Here is a 24,293-nt window from a genome sequence, read left to right on the forward strand (position 1 = left end):
TCGAATAAGTTGGAGCAAACACGATATCTAGCATGGATAAAGCTGTGTTCATAACCTTTCATGTCCATCTCTCTCGGGTCTTTCCCTAATGGAGACTGTCTATCGCATTCACAAATAGTACCACCAGTGCGAATGACCTTGGATCACGCAAGTCCAAGCAGTTTTCTGAATCTATGGCTTGCATAGGAGGCAGGTCTTGGATCTGGCTCAGTGGGTTGCGGTTGCAAATCAACCGCTGCAGGATTACCTAGACATTGTGACTGGCGATTGCGTCTAACTTTCAGATTGGAAAGGTTCAGACTGGACAGGAGGGCTCCGACATGAAGGTCAAGGGGCACATAATCAGCTTCAACACACTCCGGCAACACCTTGTTGAGCGTATCGGATACTACCTCTGGAAGGCGGTTATGCAGTCTGTCAGACTGAGCCAGCTGCATACCATCAATGAGGCTGCACGAACGAGGAGGCGGCATCACAGGGAGTCCGTTTCCTGGAAGTCTCGGAGCACTGGGGTCGCGAAGATCATGTTCGATGCATCTTCGATTGAAAGCACTGAAGTTCGCTGCAAGTGTCACTGCGCAGAGAGGCACGACTGCAAGGCTCATTGGCTGGGCATTGGCCGTCTTGTTGGATTTTGCGGCGGAAGGAAACGAAGCACTAGCACAAAGGGCCCACAAATCGGCATACAGGCGGCAGACGACCAGGATTTCTCCGGCCACGAGCTCAAGCTCATCCCATCTCAGCTGCACGTGGTCGGATATGGTAAAAGATGGGTTGATGCACAATACCAGGGATCCCTCCTGGATCGACCATATCTCGTCTAGGCCTAAGCGCATGTCCCTGCACGACTGCAGGCGGGCGCAACCATTCCGCTTGGCCAAGGGTATCGAGCTCTGCAACAGATATCGACTCGGGGTCGGCGACTGCGAAGCCCTCTTCCGGGCCGGAGAAATGATCGATTCGCGACTTGAACAAGCATTGAAGGGGATCTGGGGTGTCGATGTATGCTATGCCAAAGTCAGATTTAGGGCAATGCTGTAAGCAGTTCGATGGGGGGTGTTACACTTGGGGTTCTTCGCTCAGAGTCCTGCATCTTTGCTTCTGCTCGCTGGGCTTGCTTCTCGTATTCCTGCATGTGAAGTATGCTTGCAGGAAGACATTATGATGGACTGGGAAGAATTGGGGAGAGATGGTTGACAATCGTCGAGGGACGGCAAGAGCAACCCAGAAGTATGACTGCAACTGCTTGCTGCTTGTCAAATGGTCCGGAGTTGTTGAGTCCCCCATCCTACATATGCTTGGGGTGCTTGATCCAGCATTCAGGCTTATATACTCGCATGCCCTCTTACTTATACTCCAGCCTCCTAGTATACACTCATATCCCAAATAGTAGTGGGTTCCCAGCATGTGATCAGGAAGGCTCAGGCTTAAGACTCCCTTCCCTCTCCTAGTCATTGCCAACCTTCTTCCAAGTCGTGTCAAGCCTGTGCAACAGTTAGCTTCTAACCCAATATGGCAACAAACACCACGATCATCAGCACCCCCCCCCCCCGGCTGACCCTCGCCGCGGACGAGACGATGCTTTGACTCAATCCCGGAGGTTCTGGACTGGTACGCGAGCTGGCCGGACTGCTGGGATGCTCGCGGCCTGCTCAGTCTCCGCCGCCACGTAAATAGGTGTGAGACGGATTGGGAGGATCACGACCCGTTATTATAGGTTTCTGGTCCTCTCCTGTGTGTGGAAAAGGCAGATAATACATTGAATAGAGATAAAAATGGCCTATTCACTCAGTGTGCTTGCTTGCATGTGTGTTTTCTCGGAACCTGATTTCGGATCATGCTCGCTTCGAAATGCAAACCATCGTACGCAAGCAGGGAGGCTTGGAACGAGAGAAGACGAATGTGAGTAATTGTTTTGAGGATTCGAGAAACGCTGACCTGATTGGCTTCAATTCTACGCAACCCCATGCATTCTCACGAGAACGCTTGTAGAGCTTATACTTGTGCTCTGCAGATCCCCCGAATGCACCCCAACACGACTAATCAACACCAACAACCTCGGCTTGCGGGCGCTGAGTCAGCCGTGCGGAGGAGAGCATGACTGCCGGCCTGCCTTTGACCGACACTTATAGTTAAGAATATCTCAAACCATAGACCTGAGGAGATAAAAAACAATTCTCCACCTCTCAGATATCTACCCAAGCAACCAGTGAGATCCACAGAATGTCCGCCCCCAGTATAACCCTCTACATAGACACCGTCAGCCCCTTCGGATATATCGCCTTCCACGTCCTCCGAGTACGTATCGCCCAAGAACTATAAAAAACCACCCCCGAACTAACCGCACGACGCAGAACTCCCCCATCTTCGCCAACTGCAAAATAACCTACATCCCCATCTTCCTGGGTGGCCTGATGCACGCCTGCGGGAACACCCCACCCGTGGAGATCAAGAGTACGCCTACGCCATGATCGATGATATCCCCCCCCCCTTCCCCGCTCCCGAGGGCACGCCCCGACTAACCAAACCATGTGTGGACTACCCAGATAAATCCGCCTGGATCAACCGCGAACGCACGCGCTGGGCGACCTACTTCTCAGTGCCGATCATCCCGACCCCACCCCCGGACTTCCCGCCGCGCACGCTGCACACGCAACGGGCGCTAGCCGCCGTCGCGCAGCTCGCCCCTACCCAGTTCGAGGCCGTGCAGGAGGCGTTCTACCGGACGTTCTGGGTGGAGGGGGACGGGCGGATCGCGGAGCCCGGGTGTTTCGTGCCGGTTCTGGAGCGGGTGTTGGGGGGCGAGGTGGCGGGGCGGGTGACTGAGGCTGTAAGCCCTTTCCCCCTTTCCTATTCTCTAACATTGACTGCCTTCCCCTGCGGAGACTACTCAGGAAAGACAGCTGATAAAAACGAGTAGATGCAAACCCCCGCGATCAAAGCGCAGCTCACCGCCAACACGGACCGGGCCTTCCAGGCCGGGGCGTTCGGGGTGCCCTGGTTCGAGTGCACGAATGCGCAGGGCGAGACGGAGGGGTTCTTCGGGGTGGATCATCTGGGCCAGGTGGCAGAGTTCTTGGGGTTGGATCGGCGGGGGGAGTTGGGGATGCGGGCTTTGCTGTAGCGTAGCGTAGCTTTCGAACAGCACAGCCTGAGGCTTGAGTACTATGGCTCCCAAAAGCAGGAAGCAAAGCGGGTCGAGATTCACAATCGCATTCATCTGTACACAACACACAGCAAAGAAGAAAGAAAAAACAGGCTCAAGCGCGATCAAACAATTGATTCTTGGATGCAAAAACAATGGACAATCACTGCTACTGCCTCGGCGGCGGCTGCTCCTTATGATGGTACTTCTTCTCCAGATCCGTCTTCGTCCGCGTCCTCTCCTGCAGAAACTCCGCAATTCGTTCCTTCTCCAGCGCGTCAATCCGGCGCATCTCCTCGGGGTCGGCGGCGGATCGGTCCTCCTCGCCTGCATTCATTCATACAAAGCAACCGGGTCAGCAAGCCAATTCGACAACCGCATCTCACGCGCAGATATCTTCGGGGAAAGAAAAAAAAGAAAACAAAAACTCACCATCCCCCTCCCCCGCACCCCCAGCTAACCCAGGCACATACTCGCGGACCCGCTGCATCGCCTTCCCAACCAGCTCGCTCTCGTACGCCGCGTTCAGCATCGTCCGCACTTCCTGCATCGAGGAACTGGCCACCTCGGTGATTTTCTCGGGGGGCGGGAGGATTCCCGAGGACGAGGACGTGGATGTGGATGTGGACGTCGTCGTCGTGGTTGAGGTGATGGAGGCCGGGTCGGAGGGGGTATGCTGCGGCTGCTGCTCTAGCGTTTGCGTTTGCGTTTGCGTTTGGGCTGGCAGCTGCAGCTCGCGTTCTCGCTCTTGTCGTTGGCGTTCGAGGAATTCTTCTTCTTGGGGGGCCACGCAGCCGAGGTCGCGGGCGGTGTCGTCGATGGTTTTCATTCTCGAGTACAAGAGCACAAGATCCCAAGAAACCCAAGGTCACAGTAACAGGTAATAGAAGAAGGATGATGGATTAAGAATGTTGCTCGGGTAAAGTACTGTCCAGTACAGAAAGGAAAAGGTTCGAGGTACAACTCAAGACCAAGCTAATAGGCAAGTAAGAGGAAAAGGGATGAGAAAAGTTTGACATGGTCTGGTCTAGATCAAACAATCCCCCCCAATTCAATTCCGGAAATCGGCTGTAGCCTGGTAGGGCTGGAGATGACATCAAGCGGGTAACTAAACGGGACGGAAGGGGGATGATATCATCGGGGGACTTGGCCGGGTAACTCCTGCACTGGTGCAGGCAACTTTCAGCCCTGTGGATCAGGTTGGGATTTCATGCCTCGAGGGCGGAGATTATCGGGCCATTTGGTTTTTGTGTTCACTTCTCTTATTGTTCTTGACAGGACACTTGGAATGGCATAGTTTCTACTACTGTGTTGTGGGGCGAACTCGATTCACATACGAGCAGTCAGCGGGTGGTTGTATGGTGCGTGTCTATCATAAAGCGCTACGATTATTTGGAAGATGTCTCGCTTCACAGCAAAGCAAAAGGCCAGCTTGAAAGCATACTATAACTCGAAACTTAACTTAGCCGTTTAGCATCACGCCACCTAGCCCTTTTTTCAGGGGTCATGTTAACAACTGGGAATAACCACGGCCGATCACTTCATGTCCGAAGTGACTGCGGCACCGTATTCTTCCGCACGCTGATGTACAGTACATCGTACAAAGTCATGATTGAAACAGCCTCTACAGTCCCCTCGTAGCCAATCCATTACTTCTAAGATGGGCTCACAAACGAATCATCCGACCCTGCAGAAAGTCTACACGTGAATCAACGTCAAAGCCAGTTAGTTGACTTAGGGTTCTACCAATCCAGACTAGCGCCACCCCCTCGCAGCCCCTCCGCCACCGCCGAATTCTGCCGTCCGAAATCAACCATCCGCACTGCACTCTCTTATCTTCTTTCGCCTTCTCCACTCGATCACTCACTCACTCACTCACCCACCCTCTCTCTATTTTTTCCCTCATTACACTTATACTTTACACCTATAGACTTACCTGTTCTAGAGCTCTACATTCCTTCCTAATACAATGCCTCCAATCCCCATCACCATCGTCACCGGCTTCCTCGGCTCCGGCAAGACCACCCTCCTCCTCAACCTCATCCCGCAACTGCCCGCGACCTACCGGCTCGCGCTGCTCAAAAACGAATTCGGCGACGTCGCGGTCGACTCCCAGCTCGCCTCCACGCAGTCCATCTCCGGGGTTCGCGAGCTCCTCAACGGCTGCATCTGCTGCAACCTCGTCGGCCAGCTGAGCGACGCGCTCGAGCAGCTCCGCACCGAGGTCCGCCCGGACCGCATCGTGATCGAGACCAGCGGGAGCGCTTTCCCCGCCACCCTGGCCATGGAGGTAAACCGCCTGGCGCGCGAGAACCCGGGGACCTTCGTCCTGGACGGGGTCATCAGTGTCATCGACGTAGAGAACTGGGAGGGGTACGAGGACACCTCGTACACGGCGAAGCTGCAGGCGAAATACACCGATCTGATCATTTTCAACAAGTGGGAGAATGTGTCGGAGATGCGCTTCGACATCTGCCTCGACCGGGTCGGGGACCTCGAAGTCCCCACGCCGTGGGTCAAGTCCGATCGCGGCAAGGTCGACAAGGATGTTCTGCTGGGAATTGACGGGGCCTTGTTCGCCAAGGAAGAGCATCGTCATGATCACCATGACCATGATGACGACCATGATCACCATGAGCACAAGAACGATCATCAGTCCGAGGTGGAAGTCCTCTCCGTCAACCTCAAGTCCACCGATGCCACCGTCGTCGACATCCCGGCTCTGGAGCACCTCCTTCGCTCCGCCTCCAAGGAAGAAGTCTATCGCATCAAGGGCATCATGCGGTGCTCGACCAGCTCACCTCCCGCGGAATCTTCGGAAGATCAAGGCGCCGTCACGCCCGCTCCCCCTTCGGCCAACGGCCCCGCCACCCGCTATTACATTCTGAATTGGGCTTTCGGTCGCTGGACCTTCACACCATCGGACATCGTCGCTGAGAACGCTGACCCCGCCGTGGTAGCCCGGATTACGTTGATTTTGGCTCGCTATGAATCCGCCAAGTGGAAGAAGAAGCTCGAAGCCGGTAGCCTCGTACAGGTTGCTGGATCCAACGACGCCGAGTTGGTTGTGGAGCGACTGCTCTAAAGCGTCCGACATGCAATCTATTTACCTTCTTTTACCTACCATATACAGCGCGCAGGGGCTGGCTCCTGGGCATGATGACTGTTTTGGAACTAGATCTCAGTTTCTTTTCGCTTTAGATATTTGGCACATGACTTTTATGACGGAGGGACGAAACGACTGAAGGGTTGCGGCGGAAGCGTTCGGTTCTATGATAGTTAGACTTGATTCCCAGAAGAATGATAGACGACTTCTAGAGAATGGAATGGAAAGGAAGGGCCAGAAGGATAGCAGTAATGAACGAAATATAATCAATCGAACGAGCAGGTGCGGGACTTGCACATGGCTGTGTTGAACACACACCGAAAAAAAAGCACTAAATACAGACTTCTGCTAAAGTTAAAGCTCCCCTCGGGAGTCCCCCTTGCAACTACTCTATTAAAGAAAGACATGGATGAGTTATGAATCAAGACAAGCGCGCTGCGAAAGCAGCACCGGTTGCTTGATAAAAGACAAAGACAAGTGTGCATTAAATCCAAGAAAAACGCAATGAACAAAGACAGAGATAAAAACACCTAGTACTCGAGGAGAGCAGAAGCTCCAGCCTCGCTGGAGATATAGATCACCTCGTGGTTGTCCGAGAAACCATTGAAGCGGGTCGCGCTACACTTGGTGTAGGCTCCCATATCCTCAAAGTACAGCCAATCACCTACGTTCAGGAGGGCCGGAAGATTAATGCGCTTGCTGATGACATCGATGCCATCGCAGGTCGGCCCCCAGATAGAGTAAGCGATGCCCTCCGAAGTCGCAGCATTCGGAGGATTGACATCAGGGTCGCAGGTCAAGACCTGAGCCACAGGGTGCTGATGGTCAAAGATGATGTTGGAAAAGTTTCCATACACCCCGTCATTGAGATACAACATGTACGCATCCTGCGTCGGGTTCTCGGGGTCCCGCACGTCACGACGAGCAATCACATTGGCAGCCAAGGTGAAGGCGCTGGCAACGTAGTAGCGGCCGGGCTCGGCAATGACACGGATGTTCGGCGGGAAGTAGACTTCCAGAGCGTCACTGAGAACACCAGCGAACTTTTCGAAGGTATCCTGGCTGAAACCTCCACCAACATCGAGAGTGTGAAGCTCGTGGCCCACCTCAGCGGCTTGATCGAAGACCAGCCGCGCGTCCTGCACGGCCTTCAGGAAGGCCTTCGGGTCTTCAGCACCAGACCCGACGTGGAAGCTCACACCAACAACCTTCAGCTCGAGCTGGTACGCAACCTCCAGCAGGTGACGAGCGACATCCATCGATGCTCCAAACTTCATACTAAACTGGCACATGCTGGAAGAATCATCCGTAAGGATGCGCAAGTATAGCTCTGCGTCAGGGTAGCATGACTTGATCTTGTACAGTTCATCGGCATTGTCGAAGGTCATCTGCTTCACGCCCATCTTGGCTGCATAGCGCAGGTACGACTTGGTCTTGCAAGGCTGCGCGTAAATGATGCGGCTCGGATCGATACCAGTCTCGAGAGCCAGGTCAATTTCCGCCTTAGAGGCACAGTCGAAACCGTTGCCGAGCTTGGCCATGAGGCGGAGGATTTCAGGGTCCGGGTTGCACTTGACGGCTAATGAATATCGACATCAGTCGCTGTCTTCCTCCGTAGTCGTCCAACTTCAATCGAATCGAACTTACCGTAGAAGGGCCGGACACGGCTTAGGTTCAGTTTCCAACGCAGATGCTGGCGGTAAATCTCGCCCATATCTGCCACATAAAAGGCATCTTCGGCGCCCGGGGCGCACGCGTCCACGTCCACCTCAGACGCACGCTTCTTCAGGACGTCCAGGATAAGCTCCTTGGCAGCCAACCTAGACTGCGGCTGATCGTCCTCTCCATGATAGCTGAATTGACCATGATCCCAATTGAGATTATAGTCGTTTTTGTCGGGAATATGTTTGATAGTGGTGCATATTTCAGCTGGCAAACAAGCAGTCGGTGCCATAACCATGCGCGCTGCGACGAAGCACGGAATAGGTCTTTAGATAAAGATATAAAAAAGGAAGTGGAAAAAAAGTTGGTTTGAACGCGACTGCGTGTTAGGGAGGACGAAAAGTTTCGCAACCGAGGTTGACTGGACCAAGCCTCCTAGACCCTTCCTCCTTGAGAGGAAGAACCTTCAGAGAAGTCCTATGCGGCAGCTCAAAAGGCGAAGGTGTGAATTGTGAGGGCGTCAATTTATGAAAAAATGGCGCACCGGACGGAGGGACGGAGATCGAGACCAGAAGGAGGGGGAATGTTATTAAGAGTGTCGCGTTGACGTCTATGCGATACAATTTGACGAAGAGAAAGCGAGGCTGTGTAAGCCGTGGTGCCCTGGGTTGCCTTTGGAACTGGTGGATTCCAAAGGCCTTGAAAATGCGATTGAGGAAGAGTGAGGTGAAGAGGGAAAGAGAAAAAACAGGGTTTTTTCTAGTTCCGAGAAATAAGAAACGATCTGACCCGAGCAGCCCAACTGTTAGCGGCGGGATTGAAAGAGAGCGGGAAAAGAAATGAGCAACGAGAACTCGGATATCAAGATAAAAGGGATGCGAGATTTGATTCCTGGGTCGTGGGGGGTAGACCGAGGGGGAGGGTGCTGGGGGGGGGGAGGAGACAAGAGGTGCGTGCAGAATTTTAACGACGCTTTCCGGTGGAGGGGGGAAATTTAGGGCAAAGGGCACGGCGTCAGGCAGACACCGGGGGGTGGGGGAATGATGCTGATTCCTTGATCTGACAGGAAGATGACAGATGACCTGAAAATCATTGATGTAGGGGGGGTGTATAGGCAGCAAGGAACAAGGTAGCGTAAGGAGAGAAACTCACCTGGATGGAATGGGGATGTGGTGTGGTGAGAGGAACGAACACAAGGAAGTAAAGAAGGGGGAGGGGGAAATGGAGAGGGAGAGGGAAAGCGGTAGCCAGTGCTCCGTAGCCGTAATAGGACGTAGTGGGGTTGTTTTGTTGGTTACAGACACTTACGGCATCAGCCGTGACCCGGAAAATAGAGTCGATGAGTCCGTGACGGTATTGTGACTGACATGCGCGACTTGCAGCCTTGCAGCCTCTCTTCTCCTTTCTTCCACACAAAATCAAGTACTCCAAGCTTATCTGCCTTCCTCGACACAGTACGATTACCTTGCCTATCGCCTCTCCATAACTACAAGTATGAGCATCCTAAAATTCCAATCATGATCGAGTCCTCGAGTTCTTCCCTCAATCCCCGACCCGCCGTTGCATCTTGCAGAAACTCAAGGCCGGGCGAAAACAGCAGGCATGCAGACATGGTTGACGTGGTCTTCGTCTCGTCTCGTCTTCTCACACTGCATGCCACCCACTGTGCCACTGCAGTAGTTGATTCCAGTTCGTCTTCATTGTTTTGACTACTGAAGAACTCATTGGTACCATGGACCTCGGATCGAGATCTCCCATCCAGTTCCGCCAGATGATTCGATCTGGTGGCATGTCGAATTATCCCTCATGACCCATGCAACCCAAAATCTAGTCCATCCATTCAACACGAAAAAAATTGTCCCCTGACAAAAGACAAGACAGGAGGGAATTGACCGCCTCCCAAAGTTTGAGTCAGTCATTGAGAGATTTTTTTTTGTTTCTATGAGTGCCGACGGCGGGTTGCGTTGCGTTGACTAGACAGACGACAGCATCCCAGCCACATTGCGTTGCGTCATGCGGGTCACCAAAAAAAATCGCTCGCCTGGCAGACAGGTTCCTGATCGGCGTTCTGGGCCCGGACACGAGAGGGTGGGGAGGGACGGATAAGCCTGGAGGCCACTGAATTTCTTCTCTCCTTCCCCTCCCCCCCCTTCAAATCCATTGCGAGATGACGGTTTTCTTGGAATGATTGCATTCTTTGTTCTAACCTTATCTGAAACGAAAAATCGGTCAACACATACTGTAACAGTCGTAGATAGTCTCGTAGCAGCAGCCGCCGTCCATGTAAAGCATGGGTAATCCCCCCACCCACGGGTAGTTTGGGCGGTGGATGCACTTCCATGGCAGTCTTACACATGTATTTCTGAGGTTCCTGATTGGGTTAACCCGCTCTGACCGCCTGAGGTCATTCTGTCAGTCGTTCCTGAGCTTGTTTGGGCGGTGAAGGCAGGGTCCCGGGCTGTATGCGGCACGTGATCACTCTTTCTTTCAACCTCCAACAACAGCACTGACTGTTTCCATTGTTTATTGAGAGCCAAAGAATGATTGTTGCTGCTTATTGAGGTGCATATTTATTTAGACATACTTTGTGCTGCTGATAGTACAACACTTATTATATTCAAAGGCTCTACATTTTTACTTAAGAAGCATCAGGGGTTTTGGAATGTCTCCCTTCGGAGTCTATCTCCATTAAACCAAAATATATCAATGTACCACAAAGTCACGAAACAAGGGCAAGAAGAATAAAAGGACAAAGAAAATATCAACCACATTGAATTAACACCGTATCAGGAAAGTCTATTGACGAGCTATGCTCAATCTCATTCAACATACACAGCAGAGAAAAAACCTATTGGCGCTAATGCTGACATACGGCACCCATCCCCCCCACGCAATGCATGAAATCAGAGAACCACAAGAAAGCTACGAGACCAGCACGCAGCCCATCCCAAACAGCCCTACCGACTGGACTCACTTCACCTACCAGGCAAATTCCTCCGCCACAAAGCCCTACGAGCCGCCTCTCTCTGATCGGAGATCTCATCCACCGGCGACGCTACTCGGGAGATAGGGCACAAGCTGGGAGTGACGATGTGGACCGGCCGTCTGGCCTGCACGGTATGGACGGACTTACCGGTTTTCCAATCCCCCTGGTTCAGGATCCCATCCTCATAGGGAGGAGAGGTGCTGCGCACACAGTCATCCAATTCGGCATCGTTCTTGAACAACGGCCGTCGGCTTCCGCTGCTGGGAATAATGGGCTGCTTCTGCTGCATTTGTGGTCTTCCTGGTCGTAGTTGAGACTGAGACTGCGGTGGCTGAGGAGCCACCGGTTTCCGCGTCACCGGCGGCGTCAGCATCGTGCGCTTCTGCTGCTCGGCCACCCACCGCTGCGTCCGCTGGTAATGTACATCTTCTAGCTCTTGTCGCCGCTCCAGCTGCTCTCGCTGCTCCGGGCTGTGGCCATGGCCGTGGTGCTGTCGAGTCTGGACATTGACCGGAACATAGCTCCACCCGGAACCCGACTGCGCGGCCGCAGAGGTAGCTGCTCGTGCCTGCGCATGAGCCACCATCGGGGCCTGGCCGCCAGACCCAAGGCCCGGAGATGTGTTGGTACGGACTGCTTCCCGCCTGGGAAAGTCGAAGCCTCCCGCGGATGCTTGCTGCTGCTGCTGCTGCTGCTGGCCGTGGTGCTTGACTGCGTTGGAGCGGCGAAGGCCACCACCGCCACCGTCCTGCTGACCCGAGTCAGTGGTGGTTTTGCGACCATGCAATATGCCTTTTAGCGATGGCATTTTGAATGACGTATAGCAGTTACTGTGGGGAGGGGGTGTGAGATACTGTATGTGGGTTTTGGGTTGAATCGGGTGTGATGTGTCGATCTGGAAATGTAGCAGTATGTCTGGTGATATACCTTGTAGACTGGGATTAGATCGCGCATGTGTGTAATGTACCAAGTATGTAGTGTTCTGGGAAGAGATGAAATAACGACAAGGGGACGCGTGCGGGAAGGATCAAACGCAGCATATATATCTTGTCAGTACGGCGTACCTGAGAATTGATGCTGGTTTGAGTTATGGCGGAATAAAGAATCGGTCGAAAATCTCCTGCAAGCTTTCCACCATCAGCGTGACGAGAAAACAATGCTTTTGTGCGGGATTTTCCGTCTGTGATGAAAGGATAGTACCGACAAGCGGGCAGTGAGGTACTGTGGTCGACAGTACATGCTGTTCCCTTCATGGGATGAACGTGCCATGTCACTTTACCAGTTTCCACTTGTACCTCTTTCTTAGTTATAGGGTAGGTGCTTGTTATCACCATCTCTTGGCTTCACTGTTCAACACAGACCACAAAAAGGGTCACAAGACATCATTATTATCTAGATACTCGAAATTAAAAATGTATAGTACAAAGAAATGGAAAGTACGAAATAGAAGAAAACGGCTTGGACAATAACTGACCCGAGTCAGTCCATTTCTGCCTGTAATTACAGCCACAGAATCCATCGAACGCCCGAGAGAAATCCTCGACAAACGCCGCGAAGCACTTTGAAAGCCATGACAATGAGCCAGACCCACCACAGCATACCAACGAGCGCCCATTCGAGCATGACAAACCCTGTACGTCGGACCCAGCGCAACCTGCGATGACGCCTGCGCATACCTTTATCGAGGGTATCGCTCAATTGCTTTACCGCGAGGGTGCTTGTGGTATTGAGCTGAATGCTCAGATCTTCGGCATCTTGAGTCGCTGCCTGAACGCGAGGGCTGATGCTCTCATTGACTATCTTCTCGAGTCTGCTCAGCTGAGCATTCAGGGGCGATGACACCGAGCCCGAAAAGTTGTCCATGGCATGTCGGAAAGCACGGTTGGTCTCTTCGAACCTGTTGAGTAGTCCCTGCGCCGCGGCATCATACTCGCAGAGTCGAGTCACCCGTGGCACGGGTACGGAGGCATCATCATATGTGCGCAGAAGGAACTCAGGAGGTGGCTCGCGCACGGTGCCGGCCCGGCGGGTGATCTCCCGAGCCTTGATTCCCGAGGTGAGGAGAAGCGCTCGAGTTCGTTCAACCTCGCGTTTTCCAGGGATACCACTGACAAGCGCAGTGGAGAAACTGCGATTGGAAATACTCCAACTTCTGGACTGGGCATCTAACACAGGGCGCCTATTTTGCGACGCTGGGGAGGCTTCCACCTTGGCCTGCGCAAGACCCGTAATAGGTGGCCGGGTGAGACTGAAAGGTACAGATTGATCTTTGATCCTGCCTTTTTGGATTTGTTCCCGGATTGTATGTATTTCGGGACCGAACAGTTTCTCAAGGCGCGTGGGTGGTGCGTGAACATTTGTATTGCTTGAAAGGGAAGCGGAGAAACTCCCAACGTCCCTCTGAGAGCCGTCCACGTTGTGGTATATATTAGTGTCCGTAGTGTGACCCGGCAGATCAGTAGAATCAGAGCTTTGAAGTTGAGTGAACTGTTCCTGTCCAGCAGGTGACAATAGATGTGGCGACAGCAATGCCTCGTGGTGTGTACCGACTCTTTCCAGATTCTTGCGCGAAGGCCGAGTGCCATCATCGGCAAACGCAGGCAACCGACGTAGAAGAGATTTGGTGCCTGACGTTTTATCGCCTTTTATCTCCTCAGCCTCATCAGCATTATCGGAGTCCGAACTGCTTAGGCTAGAATGCGAGGTCTTGCGTGCCATCGCCATCGTGTCTTTCTTCATAATACGATCGCCGACTTTCGACATCTCATTGCCTACTTTTTCGGCTATCTTCCCAGGCCCTTTGAGAATGCCGCGTAGCCTTGACTCTGTCTGAGAGGTGTCCTTCCGCATCGGAGACTGAGGCTTAAAAAGTTCATCCTGGTACGTGGATGACGTGGTCTCGTAGGTAAGGGGACTGGGTTCTAAACCAATGCGACCCGCGGCTTCGGACAAGCTATCTTGACGCACACCGTCCGTGTCTGGCACATTTTCGTCGGCGTTGTCCTTTGTGCGAATGTTGCTCTTACTGCGCTCGTGACGCGAGCCACGGGCCCGCGCAAACCGTCCCTTAGACGGCGATGGAGACCGGCTTGATGGGGGAGATAGATTGCTCGCAATACTAGGAAAGAACCCTAACTGGGAATGAACACCAGAGGACTTGGCATCGAGAGTTGCCATGTTCGTCAAAGGATCGTAACGATCATCGATGCTCGGCACAGAGGACATAGAGCTTCGCTTCCCTTCTGATCTGGCGCGGCCTCCAGTCCTATGGCGGGGAAGTGGACCATGGCTCGGGGTATACCTGACCCCTGTGAGACTGTCATCTTCAGAAATCGCCCCAGAGCCCCTTGTTTGGATTGCACCTAGATTTGGCGGGTTATACTTTCCAGGAGAAATTGTCCTGTCAGCGTGCATGTAACGGTGTAGCCGGTCATCCGCGCTGGACGTGCTCGCAGAGCTACTAAACAAGCCAAGCTTGCGACTTCCGGGCTCCAAATCTTTGACGGAGACATCGCTATCATGTGTGCTACGGCCGGAAGTCCGAAACCTGTGCCGTTGCCTTCCACGTGTACCGCTTGTCAGACTAGGATGAGCGTCGGATAGAGATGCACGGGAAATATAATGCTCCGAGTCCATGGACTGTCGATGACGTTGCAGTTTCTCCTCCAAACTGAGATTGGCATCATCCATACCGACATCGATCAGTATATTCGGGTTTGGATAGAGGAGATTTCCGTCTTTGTCGACTAATTTGCTCTTGTTGTGATCATCTTCAACCCACGCAGCATCGGAAAGCATTTCTGCCGGATCAATGACCCAATCTGATCGCGGCCTGCGGGCTTTGACACTGCTAGTACGGCTAGCGCGCCTCAGGCTCGAAGGAGGAGAGGCTGCAAGATGATCGATATCCAGCTGATGTTCCGGAGGCACATATTTCCTTGATTTTGGAAACGACGGAAGTTGTAGACGTTCCACCGCGCTGTGATTGCGATGGCTGTACAACGACTCCACCGAGTCAACCCATTCATGTACCCGTTCGGTGTCATACCATCCCTCGGCTTCAGTATCGATACTGCATCGTTCGCGAAACCTTACTTTCCGGTTACGGATACATTGGAGAGGATTGTATCTTCTGGCGGAGAGCTCGCTGTTACTCGCAACTGATACCGAGTCTGTAGCGGATGGGTCGAGATGCTCTAAAGGCGGAAGCGACGAAAGAAGCCGTAGGTATTCGGAGAGCAGCTCAAAATGACGCCGGGCCTTCTCAGCCCGGATAAGAGTGCTCTCTGAGATCCCAGAAGGCAAAGTTTCCGAATCGATCGACTGAGGCAGGAGACTGAGCACCGAGGATGGGGTATGTGCCGGAAATCCCGCCACCCCTTCAGAGATGGTGGGCTTGCTGTAGCGCTCGCTCCACTTGTGCACTGCATCGCGATGCCGGGGGCTACTGTGGCGAAGGCCGCCCACAGAAGCCATCGGTTGAATGTCAGGGTAAGGAGCAGCAGGCTGACCGGCGGACACCATCCTCCGATTGCCCGGAAAGCGGCTGGAAGCCGAACGTCCTAGACTGTTCTGTTTCCGCGACTCGCTCAGATTCAGCGCGAGGTTGACGATCTGTAAAGAATCCCTGTCCAGGCCCATGGCAGCCTGGTTGTCCGGCGTCTCCGTTTCTGCTTGCTCCTGGTGTTGTGCCGCACCATCGTCCGCCACATGCGAAGAAGAAGCAGTAGCCTCATCTTCAGCCGTTTGGGCCGCAGTTGAGCCCAGCTTCTGTTCCTTCTGACGACTCCACGGAAATCGCGATCGTTTCTTTGACACCTCCGGACCTGGCTCAGAAGCTTCCCGTTTCTCTTTCCGATTTGACCCTGAACGGCGGAGGAATTGGTGATGGCTGCTCTTCAAGCTCTTGGAGCCTGGTAGGAAGGATGAGTCGACAAAGAATCCACCGGGGCCATGTGTCCGGCGCTGCGCTCCTCGACTTGTCTTATCTCCATCGCGAGAGCTACTGCCTAGCGTGCTCCCCTCCAGCTCCCCGCTCGCCCTTCCCTCGTTCATCTGCGGCTCTTTTAATCGAAAGGTTGCGTCATGAGGATTGCTCGAAGGTTGACGAGTTTCCGACAGCGTGTCATTCGGGCCAGGAGTGGGAAGGGATGCGGTGGGCGGTTCATTGGTCTTGGGCGACATTAGAACCAGGGTGACGAATTGGTGGTCCGTCCCGCCGGAGTAAATAGGGGGGTCGGCTCACAGGGTGAAGAGGACATGGATATGCCCAAGCAAAGTGCTAAAAGTTGAACATGGCACTGTAGAGCACAGGCAAGAAACTAGGGGCAACACGAATAGGTGCACGTTCGTCGGTCTGTGCTGTCGAGACAACGTCAGTTGTACAGTAAGTAAGTACACTTCAATCCCCCCAACTGCATCATGCGGCGGAGCACGTGGAGCTGCAAACATGGCAAACAACCACTGCCGGCGGAATAGAAGTCAACATTACCAAATGACCTTGTTATCATTTTTTATCATAAATAACTACAATACTGTACAGTCTCACCGTTTTGTCATACAAAGGAAACATCTAGCATTGAGTCTAACAACGCACATGGGAACTAGAGGTACAATTCCTGTAGGAGGAGGAAGAAGAAGAGGCATGAGATACAAGAGAACTAAACAAACGCTGAGGGTATTGGTTTACTCGACCCTCAGGCACTGTAGACGCGCTTCAGTCTCGATGACCTGTAAGAACAATATGTGTTAGCCTGAACTGCAAAAGGAACAAGGTGTCATAGCCATCAGAGTTAGTCTTACCTCTAGGGCTTGCTTCACTTCCAACACTCGGCGCACTTCACCCAGCCAATCCTTGCTCAGAATTTTGGCCCAGCCCTTGAGACTGTTCATCTCACGGGCGGCACCATCAAGGTTGCCCTCTTCCAGAAGACTCTCGGTCCGGCAGAGAACACTTTCAACATCATCACTGCCAGCAACAGCATCCTTCTTGAACATGACCTTGCTCAGAACGAAGCTGGCAGCATGGCTGGCAATACCCGCATCCTCGGGCAAGAGACTTGCCTTACGAACCTCATCGGCTACCCGACGGAAGCGCTCGATGATCTGAGATGTGGAGGGAATACCACGCTGATAGGCGGTAGGGTTGATCGAGGCAATAGCCGCATCAACAACGGGATCTTCAGCGGCCAGCTCCTTCACGGCAACAAGCTCGCGCACGAACGGGCGAGGAACCACAGAGCGCTCAAGGACCGAGCGAACAGCGTCAACAGCAACCTGCAATTGCTGGGTCTTGAGGTTGGTGTCAATGACCTCTCTCCAGCCGGTGGTGAGCTGCTCCAGCTCGCTGACATTGGCAGTCAGCTCATTGAGCTTGCTGAGGCGACCTTCACGCTCACGCTCGACCAGGTCCTTCACTTCATGGAGGTACTTGCGGTTAAGCTCAATGGCTTGCTCGACCAGCTCGTTCTTGAGACGCTGCTCAGCCAGCTCCTGGGCTCTCTGCAACTCCGTGCGGATCTTCTCCTGGTAAGCGCGAGCAAGCTTCTCACGCTCGGCCTCGAATTCTTCGCGATACTGAGCAGCGTCGGTCGCACGAGCTTCCTCAAAGCGACGGATGAGCTCGCGCGCGGATTCGTCGAAGGTAGCATGGGCCTGGTTGATCTCCTCCTGGGCAGCACGGCGCGCCTCTTCCCGGACAGCGATGATTTTATCGCCGATCTTCTGAAGCTCCTCCTTGGCCTTCTCAACAGGCTTGAAGAACTTCGGGGCACTCTCGTCGGCACTGATCACGGTGATGATATCGTTGAAAGTCTTCACCAATTCTTGGACAATGGCCTCATCTCCCTCGTTGACCTTGGCGAACTCGAGAGGGGTCACTGCGGGCAAAGCAGGTTGTCTGGGTTCCTCCTTCTCGACCGGCTTAGGTGCCTCTTCCTTGGCGGCTTTCGTCTCCTTGGCCTTCTCGACTGCGGCGGACTTCTCCTCGGGCTTGGCAGCGGCAGGTTTGACTTGCGCTTCGCTGCCCTTGTCCTTCTGAGCGGAGCTCATGTGGGGGCCCTTCTCAGCTGACTCCTCCTCGGCAACCTTCGAGGTCAATCCGCTCTTGCTAGGGATCGTGATCTGGTTGCTCTCATCCCGACGAATAGGGAAGCGGACCTGGCTCTTCAGGGTGTTCGGGAATCGGCGGTAGAAGTCTCTTTCTTCAAAGTATAGGACGCTCTCCTCCCCATAGGGGATATATTCGGTGAAGAAGTCATGGAAGTTGTCGAATTTGAGAGCCAGGAAAATGCCACCACCGTAAGCGAAGCCTGAAGTCAGAAGCAGGTAGAGAAGGAATCGGCGGAAACGTCCACCCTTCTTGGGAGCTGGAGTGGGCACGACGGGAGGAGCTTCGGAGCCTGTGATCGGATCAGTCTGCAGTTCTTGCTGTGTATTCGAGTGACGATGGTAACAGTACCCTGCTCGGTAGGCTCCGGCTTAGGAATGACAACCTCCGGGGGCACAGGCGACGCGGAGGACGGGGTAACAGGAGTGGGAGCACCGGTAGTAGGGGGTCTAGCATCGGCAAAGAATCTCTAGTGAGCGTGAAAGACATATTAGTGACCAATCTGCCATCGATGATCCGCAAACTGAGGATGCCGTCACCGTACCTGATTCAAGAACTGGCTGCTTGCTCCAGCTCTGGACAGCCATTGCGCGGCCGTCCTTTGGCGAGCGGAGGACAGTAGCACCTGGCGTCCTGTGGCAACAGAAGAGCGCAGCATCGTGGGCCGCACTACTGTGAAGGAAAGCGCTGGGAGCGAGAGAAGTTGAGGGGTTGATGTTGACGAAGGTGAAAACGCGGACCGGAACTGGAACTGGGATTAGTAGGTGCTTTTACGATCCGCTCCGATCCTGCACCGCCAAATAGTGGCTCAGTCAGCTCGGCCTGGTTCGCACCGCCCGCCCGCTTCTTCTGTCACGACATTACGACTTGTATAGTTTATCATCCATTGGTGAGCGCAGCGTCACTCGAATACTACATTTGGGTTGGACCCGCTAAATGAGTTTACCATAGAAAGACATGATCACTAAACAGCTAATATGAACTATTCTTGTTCGACCCTCCAGTGCGCCGGTAAAGAGAGCCACATGTGCGCAATTCAGGATCAAATACGTCATCCCAAGAGCAAGGAAGATTATTGAAGTATTATATAGGCATAGCATACTGAGAAACTCTGAGGGTAAAAAAAAAAGAAAACGAGAAGAAAAACAACAGCTCAACCCCTAACAAAGGATACAGACGCCAGCAATAGGAAAACACAGAGGGAACAGATCGAAACACCGAATATCCTAAGCTGTCTCCTGCAACGTGGAGTGGACTTCACCAGAGCCAATTGTACCCGTGTACATGGCCAGAGTTGAGTGTCACAAGTGGCATGAATAGACCTCGAGAGGATGAGTTCAGAGGCCTTGGGAAGTGGGCGACAGAACTGTAAAATAGCTGCTCGAATTAGGGGCCACAACGAGAAACCGGTTTATGTTCCGTGTCAAATCCAGGCCGCCAAGAATTCGGCTAGGGATGCCGGATAACTATCTCTTGAGAAACATATAGCGACCATGCTCAGCTGCCGATTGAAGTCGTCAGGGTTTGCACCGGAATTAGTGTTCAGGCTCAGGCAAGCACGTCTTTCGCATCTAGACAAACCAAACCAACGAAAGCTAAAACACCCATGGGTAGAGAGAAGGCATGACAATGCTAGAATTAAAAAGGCAGAGTTGAAGGCGATTTCTAGCAGTTGCAGGCGCCCGCGCCCTGAGTGCCAGGGGCTTCTGGCCGCAAATCGACACCGGGCCGGGGGGCAGCTCGCAGGTTCCGTGGGCCTGCCTGATCGAGAGGCAGCTTTTTCGCAATAGCGGTGAACAATTCTCGCACGTTAGATGACGTCTTGGCCGACGTTTCGAAGAAGAGCAGACCGGCTTCACGTGCATAGGCCTCGGCATCAGCGGTCGCGATCGCGCGCTTGTCGGGATTCTCTGTTACAAGATCGAGCTTGTTGCCTGCAAGAGCGATGACGATGTTTTCGTTCGCTTGCCTCTGTAGTTCCTTCACCCATGACTTGGCTTTATCCAACGACGACTGTTCCATCATGTCCACATTAGCATTTCCGCGCGCTCATGCTGGTCCGAGAGCACATAGAGGCCGTACCGCTTGAGTAATGTCGTACACAACAACAGCGCAGTTCGCGTTGCGGTAGTACATGGGAGCCAAGGACTTGTATCTCTCCTGACCGGCGGTGTCCCATATTTCGAACTTGACCGTCGTGCTTTCGTCCAGGGAGATTGTCTGTGTGAGGAAGGCGGCGCCAATAGTCGACTCGCGGTAATCATCGAATTGATCCTACCCCATATGAGCTCCGCCCCTGGGGGGTCAAGAAGAAGCCATCTGGCTGTAAACCAACCTTAACAAATCTCAGGACTAGCGAACTCTGCCAAGTAATGAGAACATTAGCGACCGCCCGAACAATGAGTTCAACGACTTATTCACCTTTCCAACGGCACTTTCTCCTGTTTCAAACATAGACCATAAGTCAGTCTTCTTTTTCCGACGAATTTGAGTGGGGTTATAGTCAGGGGGAAGCTAACCAAGCAACACCAGCTTGAACTGAGCGAATCTGGCACCGGGACGGGCGCCTGCTGCGGCTCTGGTGGCCATAATGGACGGAGGTGGTAGAACAACTTTGAAAAGTAAAAAAAGAGAAAAGGCGATAATGTAGTTGTCGGTGGAAGCGTGGCAGAAGAACTCGACCCGGAGTGGAAAGTTTAAGAGTGCAAGAAGAGATGAAGATAATGGAAAGGCGGGATCGGGACGCTGGGGGAGGTTTGATGGCGGCCTGCCGTCGACGGCGGTGGTTGAGATGACGAAGGGGGTTCAGCCACACCTGGCTTGAGCCGACTGGCCCATGTGCGGGGCGGTGCGGCGCCTGCTTGCATGTGCAGGAGTGGTATGTGTGCTTACAAAAATTCCCCTGCAAATTGCCCCATATGGGAGCTTTCTCCTTGTGTAAAGGCTCTCCGTTAATACTGGGTGGTATTGGTCATACTAAGTTTTCGAATATGAATCATCCATACTGGTTATTCCTTACTTGCTATTCTACTTGGGAAACTGCCATCGCTAGGCGGAACTACATGGCAGAATATTTAGAAGCGGAGCTGGCGGGCAGAAGGCCGGCAAGGCGGGCTCTCGAGGCAGAATATGCTTGAACGGCAACATGAAACTTAGATGTTGATTATACCAACTAATACTGAGAAGGGAGACGACAAGGCAATCCAGTCTAACCTCCAGTGAAACTCAGCTGCCGGAACTCGGTGCTAAGGGTCTTCAGTCGCGGAGAACTGCGATCAAGGCTGTAACCGAGATCGTCCTGGTCGCCGTGGCTGGATGATGGACGCTGGCAGCCGCCTGTGTCCGCCCCCTTCAGCTTCTGCAATCGATTGAGGACCAAGCTGGATAAAAGCCAATACTCCGGGGCATAGCGCGTAAAGCTCACCCGGCTACTCCCTCCCCAGGGTGCAACGGCTCGGCAGAGCGCGCCGCGGACGCCCAGGTGCATTTCCAGCGCTGGAGACCTGTTTCGACCCATTGGGTGTCGGTGGTAGTAGGAAACATGGCTTCAATTTGTAAACCCATTACGGAGAGTGCTAGATCGATGCAGAAAATCCATGGTTGTTCGAATAAAGGTATCTTTGTTTTTGGTTCTCATCGGGATGATATATAGGTTGGGAGAAGGGCAAAGGAGAAGGTAAGGAAAAGAGAGCTTCAGCAGGGAAAAATTTATCCTTACCGGAGATTATTGTAAACATGTTCAACGTTCTCAGATTCGAGCGTATCGCTTTCAAACGGGTGGAGGCTTTGATTGCAGACTCCCCACACTACTGAGTACAGGTCCTGGCTGTGATGGTCTCCCGCAGTATTCTGCTTCCACGCACGCAGTGTGACAAAGCAGGCATCGGCAGACGGCGCCTGGAAGCAGACATTCGAGATCGGGAGTTCAAATCTCAGCTCTTGCAGCAGGAGCCCCGGCGGCTGGCCCCTGAAAATGGCGTACGCTACATCCAAGTTGAAGAGGTAGGTGAAAAGTCTGCGTCTATCGTCAGTATGGCCCTCCTTCCCGCACCCCAGTTGAAGGGAAGAGACAGGAGCTGCGAACCGGATCATCGACTCACGCACAATGAACTCTCGCCAATTGAACGTTCGGAAGTTATCAATGTTGAGTGAACGGAGGGTTGCGTATTGCAGTCCCGTATCTCAAGCGAGCTGTAATCGGCCCGGTCAGTAATCAGGAGGTTCGAGAACGCAGTAGTTCAACAAATCAGAGTACCCAGATGAGAGAATTATGGTGATAGCGCTGTGCGCGGTGTCTGCCGTCTTCGGATCCTTCCCATGTCTAGTACAGACAGACACAATAGCCGGCGTAGAGAACTTGGAGCCGAGTCTCGAAGAGGTCGGTTACGGTGGCCAGAATACCTTTACATAAGCCACGGTCAAAGGCCTCCTAGCTGAAGATCAACTCCTCCACTGTGGTAAACCAGAATTTGGCCATGCGACAGTCATGGTAGTCGGGCGAGAGGCAGGCCCCGATCAGCATCATGGCGGATACGAGCGCAGGGTAAGCTGTAACTGGATCGAACGTCGGCCGGTGGATGCTGGGTCAATTGGGGTACCAGCAAGACCAAAATAAGTCTAGAATCCTGGCTATCTTGGTAGGGCTGAGGAATTCGCAGCACATCAGATCCACGGAGGGGGATCAGGTGAAGGGATTGGTTGCACTTGGACCTCTGTGGGTTACAGTGTTGCGGATCACGTTCGTGATCGCTTATGACTTGCTTGAGAGCAGCATATCGACATAGTAGAGCGATGGTAAATCCACCAAAGGCGTAGCTGGCTCTGTTGACAGCTCAAGCACATCGATCGAGCTCGGGGTCAAGAGCACTCCCGACCGGCCATCCTCTCGTGAATTCTCCCAGAAGTTCCTGCTTGTGGGACTTTCGTCTAGCAAGCTGGTCAGGGATGCAATCAAGGCATTTGACCGTCCTTGATTCCAGTTGTTCTGCAGAATCCTCCATCGATACTCGCGGGTGCCATAGTCAAAAGGTGCTCACAAACCCTTCCGACCTGACCACTCGCTGCATAAAGAGGAAGCTGCCAGTCACCGGACTTCTGCGATTGCTAAGACACTGTGCGGGTGGGTTTCCGAAGCCGAATTCTTGGAAGAGGGCGCCAATCGGTCCTCGAACCATGGCCGACATGTGCATCCGGGTCGTCGTCGCGTTGATAGGAACAGATTCGATGGTTGAGGACACACAGATGACATGCTGAACAAGCCTTATCTAGTGTCACACAGGCCAAATCCAACCGCCTCAAGGACATCCCGGCGATTCCCGGTGATGCTGCCGACGAATCGAATACCATAGTCAATCAAAGTGAGGGGGTGAAAGGAGACTTTCGACGTCGGTGGGGGAATCCCCACGGCGACCAGGACTCCAAAGTAAGCGAAGCACGGCAGGGCATTCATACGCGGTGGCAGCCCCGGCACAGACAAGAACAGCAGCACTGAGATCACCTCCCGTAGCGCGAAGGAGATTGGTTCGGAGATCTGGCTTGGCCTCCTCATAGTCAAGATAGACATCAACCCCCGCCTCCAGACAGATGGCTCTTTGTTGAGGGCCGCCCCCGCTGTCAATGGCCACCGTCCGATACCCCATAGCCTTGGCATATTGCACTGCCAGGGAGCCCACGCCGCCTGCTGCTCCGGACACACCGATCCACGATCCGAGAGTAACGTTGGCCACCTTGAGGGCCTTGTAAGCTGTCACCCCGGCGCACATGATCGGGGTCAACAGCTCGCTGGGATTCTCTTCAGGCAGAGGCATCAGGTACCGTTCCGGAACGACAGCATATCGGGTCAGCGTGCCGGCCACATCTCGGCCACTGAAGACCTGGGTGGTGCATCTGGTTTCGCCCGCCTCCGCGCTCATGCAGTTGGGACACGCGCCACAGGCATCGCGGATCCAGCCAATTCCAACTCGTTGGCCAACCACCGCCGCTTTGGCTTCACACATGGCGCCTACGGCCACAATTCTGCCGATTCCCTCATGGCCTAGGATGATGTTACAAGGGCCCGAGATGTCCGCGGGCGAGCGAGAGATAACCCGCCACTTCCAGGCAAACAAGGATTTCTCGAGATTGGATGGTTGGAATAGTTGCGGTCGTTATTGTAAAGGTGAAGTCTGCTCCTTGCTGTCCGAAAATGGTCAGTAGTGTTTTACCAATGCTCCTGACGAGGGGGCTGCAAGTTAATAGGCTGCATACTTACCTTTTTAAGAATCGCTACCGGCTGCTCCACCATTGT

At 53.5% G+C, this 24,293-nt stretch overlaps 8 protein-coding genes across 8 annotated transcripts; 2 read left to right on the forward strand and 6 right to left on the reverse strand.

Moving 5' to 3' along the window:
- Positions 1 to 2,223: 2,223 nt before the first annotated feature.
- Positions 2,224 to 3,124, forward strand: ASPACDRAFT_75363 (putative 2-hydroxychromene-2-carboxylate isomerase; the record flags this gene model as incomplete). Its single annotated transcript, XM_020204436.1, has 4 exons — positions 2,224 to 2,298; positions 2,355 to 2,454; positions 2,547 to 2,830; positions 2,921 to 3,124. The coding sequence occupies 4 exons, from the start codon at positions 2,224 to 2,226 to the stop codon at positions 3,122 to 3,124; spliced, it is 663 nt and encodes a 220-aa protein (XP_020060187.1).
- Positions 3,125 to 3,293: 169 nt separating this feature from the next.
- Positions 3,294 to 3,974, reverse strand: ASPACDRAFT_1852775 (uncharacterized protein; the record flags this gene model as incomplete). Its single annotated transcript, XM_020197267.1, has 2 exons — positions 3,294 to 3,472; positions 3,578 to 3,974. 2 exons carry the CDS (start codon positions 3,972 to 3,974, stop codon positions 3,315 to 3,317), a joined length of 555 nt encoding a protein of 184 aa, XP_020060188.1. The 3' UTR covers positions 3,294 to 3,314.
- A 1,140-nt stretch (positions 3,975 to 5,114) lies between these two features.
- On the forward strand, positions 5,115 to 6,230 carry ASPACDRAFT_21758 (GTP-binding protein; the record flags this gene model as incomplete). The annotated part of the gene is made up of 1 exon (XM_020199056.1): positions 5,115 to 6,230. One exon carries the CDS (start codon positions 5,115 to 5,117, stop codon positions 6,228 to 6,230), a length of 1,116 nt encoding a protein of 371 aa, XP_020060189.1.
- A 551-nt stretch (positions 6,231 to 6,781) lies between these two features.
- Positions 6,782 to 8,205, reverse strand: ASPACDRAFT_22430 (type III PLP-dependent enzyme; the record flags this gene model as incomplete). The annotated part of the gene is made up of 2 exons (XM_020199116.1): positions 6,782 to 7,830; positions 7,899 to 8,205. 2 exons carry the CDS (start codon positions 8,203 to 8,205, stop codon positions 6,782 to 6,784), a joined length of 1,356 nt encoding a protein of 451 aa, XP_020060190.1.
- Positions 8,206 to 12,269: 4,064 nt separating this feature from the next.
- Positions 12,270 to 16,196, reverse strand: ASPACDRAFT_111967 (uncharacterized protein). The gene has a single exon (XM_020195598.1). The coding sequence runs from the start codon at positions 16,081 to 16,083 to the stop codon at positions 12,400 to 12,402; it is 3,684 nt and encodes a 1,227-aa protein (XP_020060191.1). The 5' UTR covers positions 16,084 to 16,196; the 3' UTR covers positions 12,270 to 12,399.
- A 244-nt stretch (positions 16,197 to 16,440) lies between these two features.
- Positions 16,441 to 18,683, reverse strand: ASPACDRAFT_111968 (MICOS complex subunit MIC60). Its single transcript, XM_020195599.1, has 4 exons — positions 18,552 to 18,683; positions 18,359 to 18,476; positions 16,702 to 18,299; positions 16,441 to 16,629 (listed from the first exon to the last, which is right to left on the reverse strand). Exons 1-4 carry the CDS (start codon positions 18,663 to 18,665, stop codon positions 16,585 to 16,587), a joined length of 1,875 nt encoding a protein of 624 aa, XP_020060192.1. The 5' UTR covers positions 18,666 to 18,683; the 3' UTR covers positions 16,441 to 16,584.
- A 989-nt stretch (positions 18,684 to 19,672) lies between these two features.
- On the reverse strand, positions 19,673 to 20,596 carry ASPACDRAFT_39473 (Rab family GTPase; the record flags this gene model as incomplete). The annotated part of the gene is made up of 5 exons (XM_020200594.1): positions 19,673 to 20,020; positions 20,090 to 20,281; positions 20,343 to 20,369; positions 20,429 to 20,448; positions 20,527 to 20,596. The coding sequence occupies 5 exons, from the start codon at positions 20,594 to 20,596 to the stop codon at positions 19,673 to 19,675; spliced, it is 657 nt and encodes a 218-aa protein (XP_020060193.1).
- Positions 20,597 to 21,215: 619 nt separating this feature from the next.
- Positions 21,216 to 24,290, reverse strand: ASPACDRAFT_39474 (uncharacterized protein; the record flags this gene model as incomplete). Its single annotated transcript, XM_020200595.1, has 5 exons — positions 21,216 to 21,510; positions 21,726 to 22,022; positions 23,459 to 24,041; positions 24,094 to 24,181; positions 24,258 to 24,290. 5 exons carry the CDS (start codon positions 24,288 to 24,290, stop codon positions 21,216 to 21,218), a joined length of 1,296 nt encoding a protein of 431 aa, XP_020060194.1.
- Positions 24,291 to 24,293: the final 3 nt, after the last annotated feature.

Source organism: Aspergillus aculeatus (genome assembly GCF_001890905.1).
Source record: "Aspergillus aculeatus ATCC 16872 unplaced genomic scaffold ASPACscaffold_2, whole genome shotgun sequence".
NCBI lineage: Eukaryota > Fungi > Ascomycota > Eurotiomycetes > Eurotiales > Aspergillaceae > Aspergillus > Aspergillus aculeatus.

Bases quoted from the DNA above. Each gene is read 5' to 3' on its own strand.
- ASPACDRAFT_111967 (XM_020195598.1), bottom strand. From the start codon at position 16,083: ATGTCGCCCAAGACCAATGAACCGCCCACCGCATCCCTTCCCACTCCT.
- ASPACDRAFT_111968 (XM_020195599.1), bottom strand. From the start codon at position 18,665: ATGCTGCGCTCTTCTGTTGCCACAGGACGCCAGGTGCTACTGTCCTCC. The intron at 18,477-18,551 runs GTACGGTGACGG...CACGCTCACTAG, and splicing joins GCAGCCAGTTCTTGAATCAG to AGATTCTTTGCCGATGCTAG. The intron at 18,300-18,358 runs GTACTGTTACCA...ATCCGATCACAG, and splicing joins GCCGGAGCCTACCGAGCAGG to GCTCCGAAGCTCCTCCCGTC.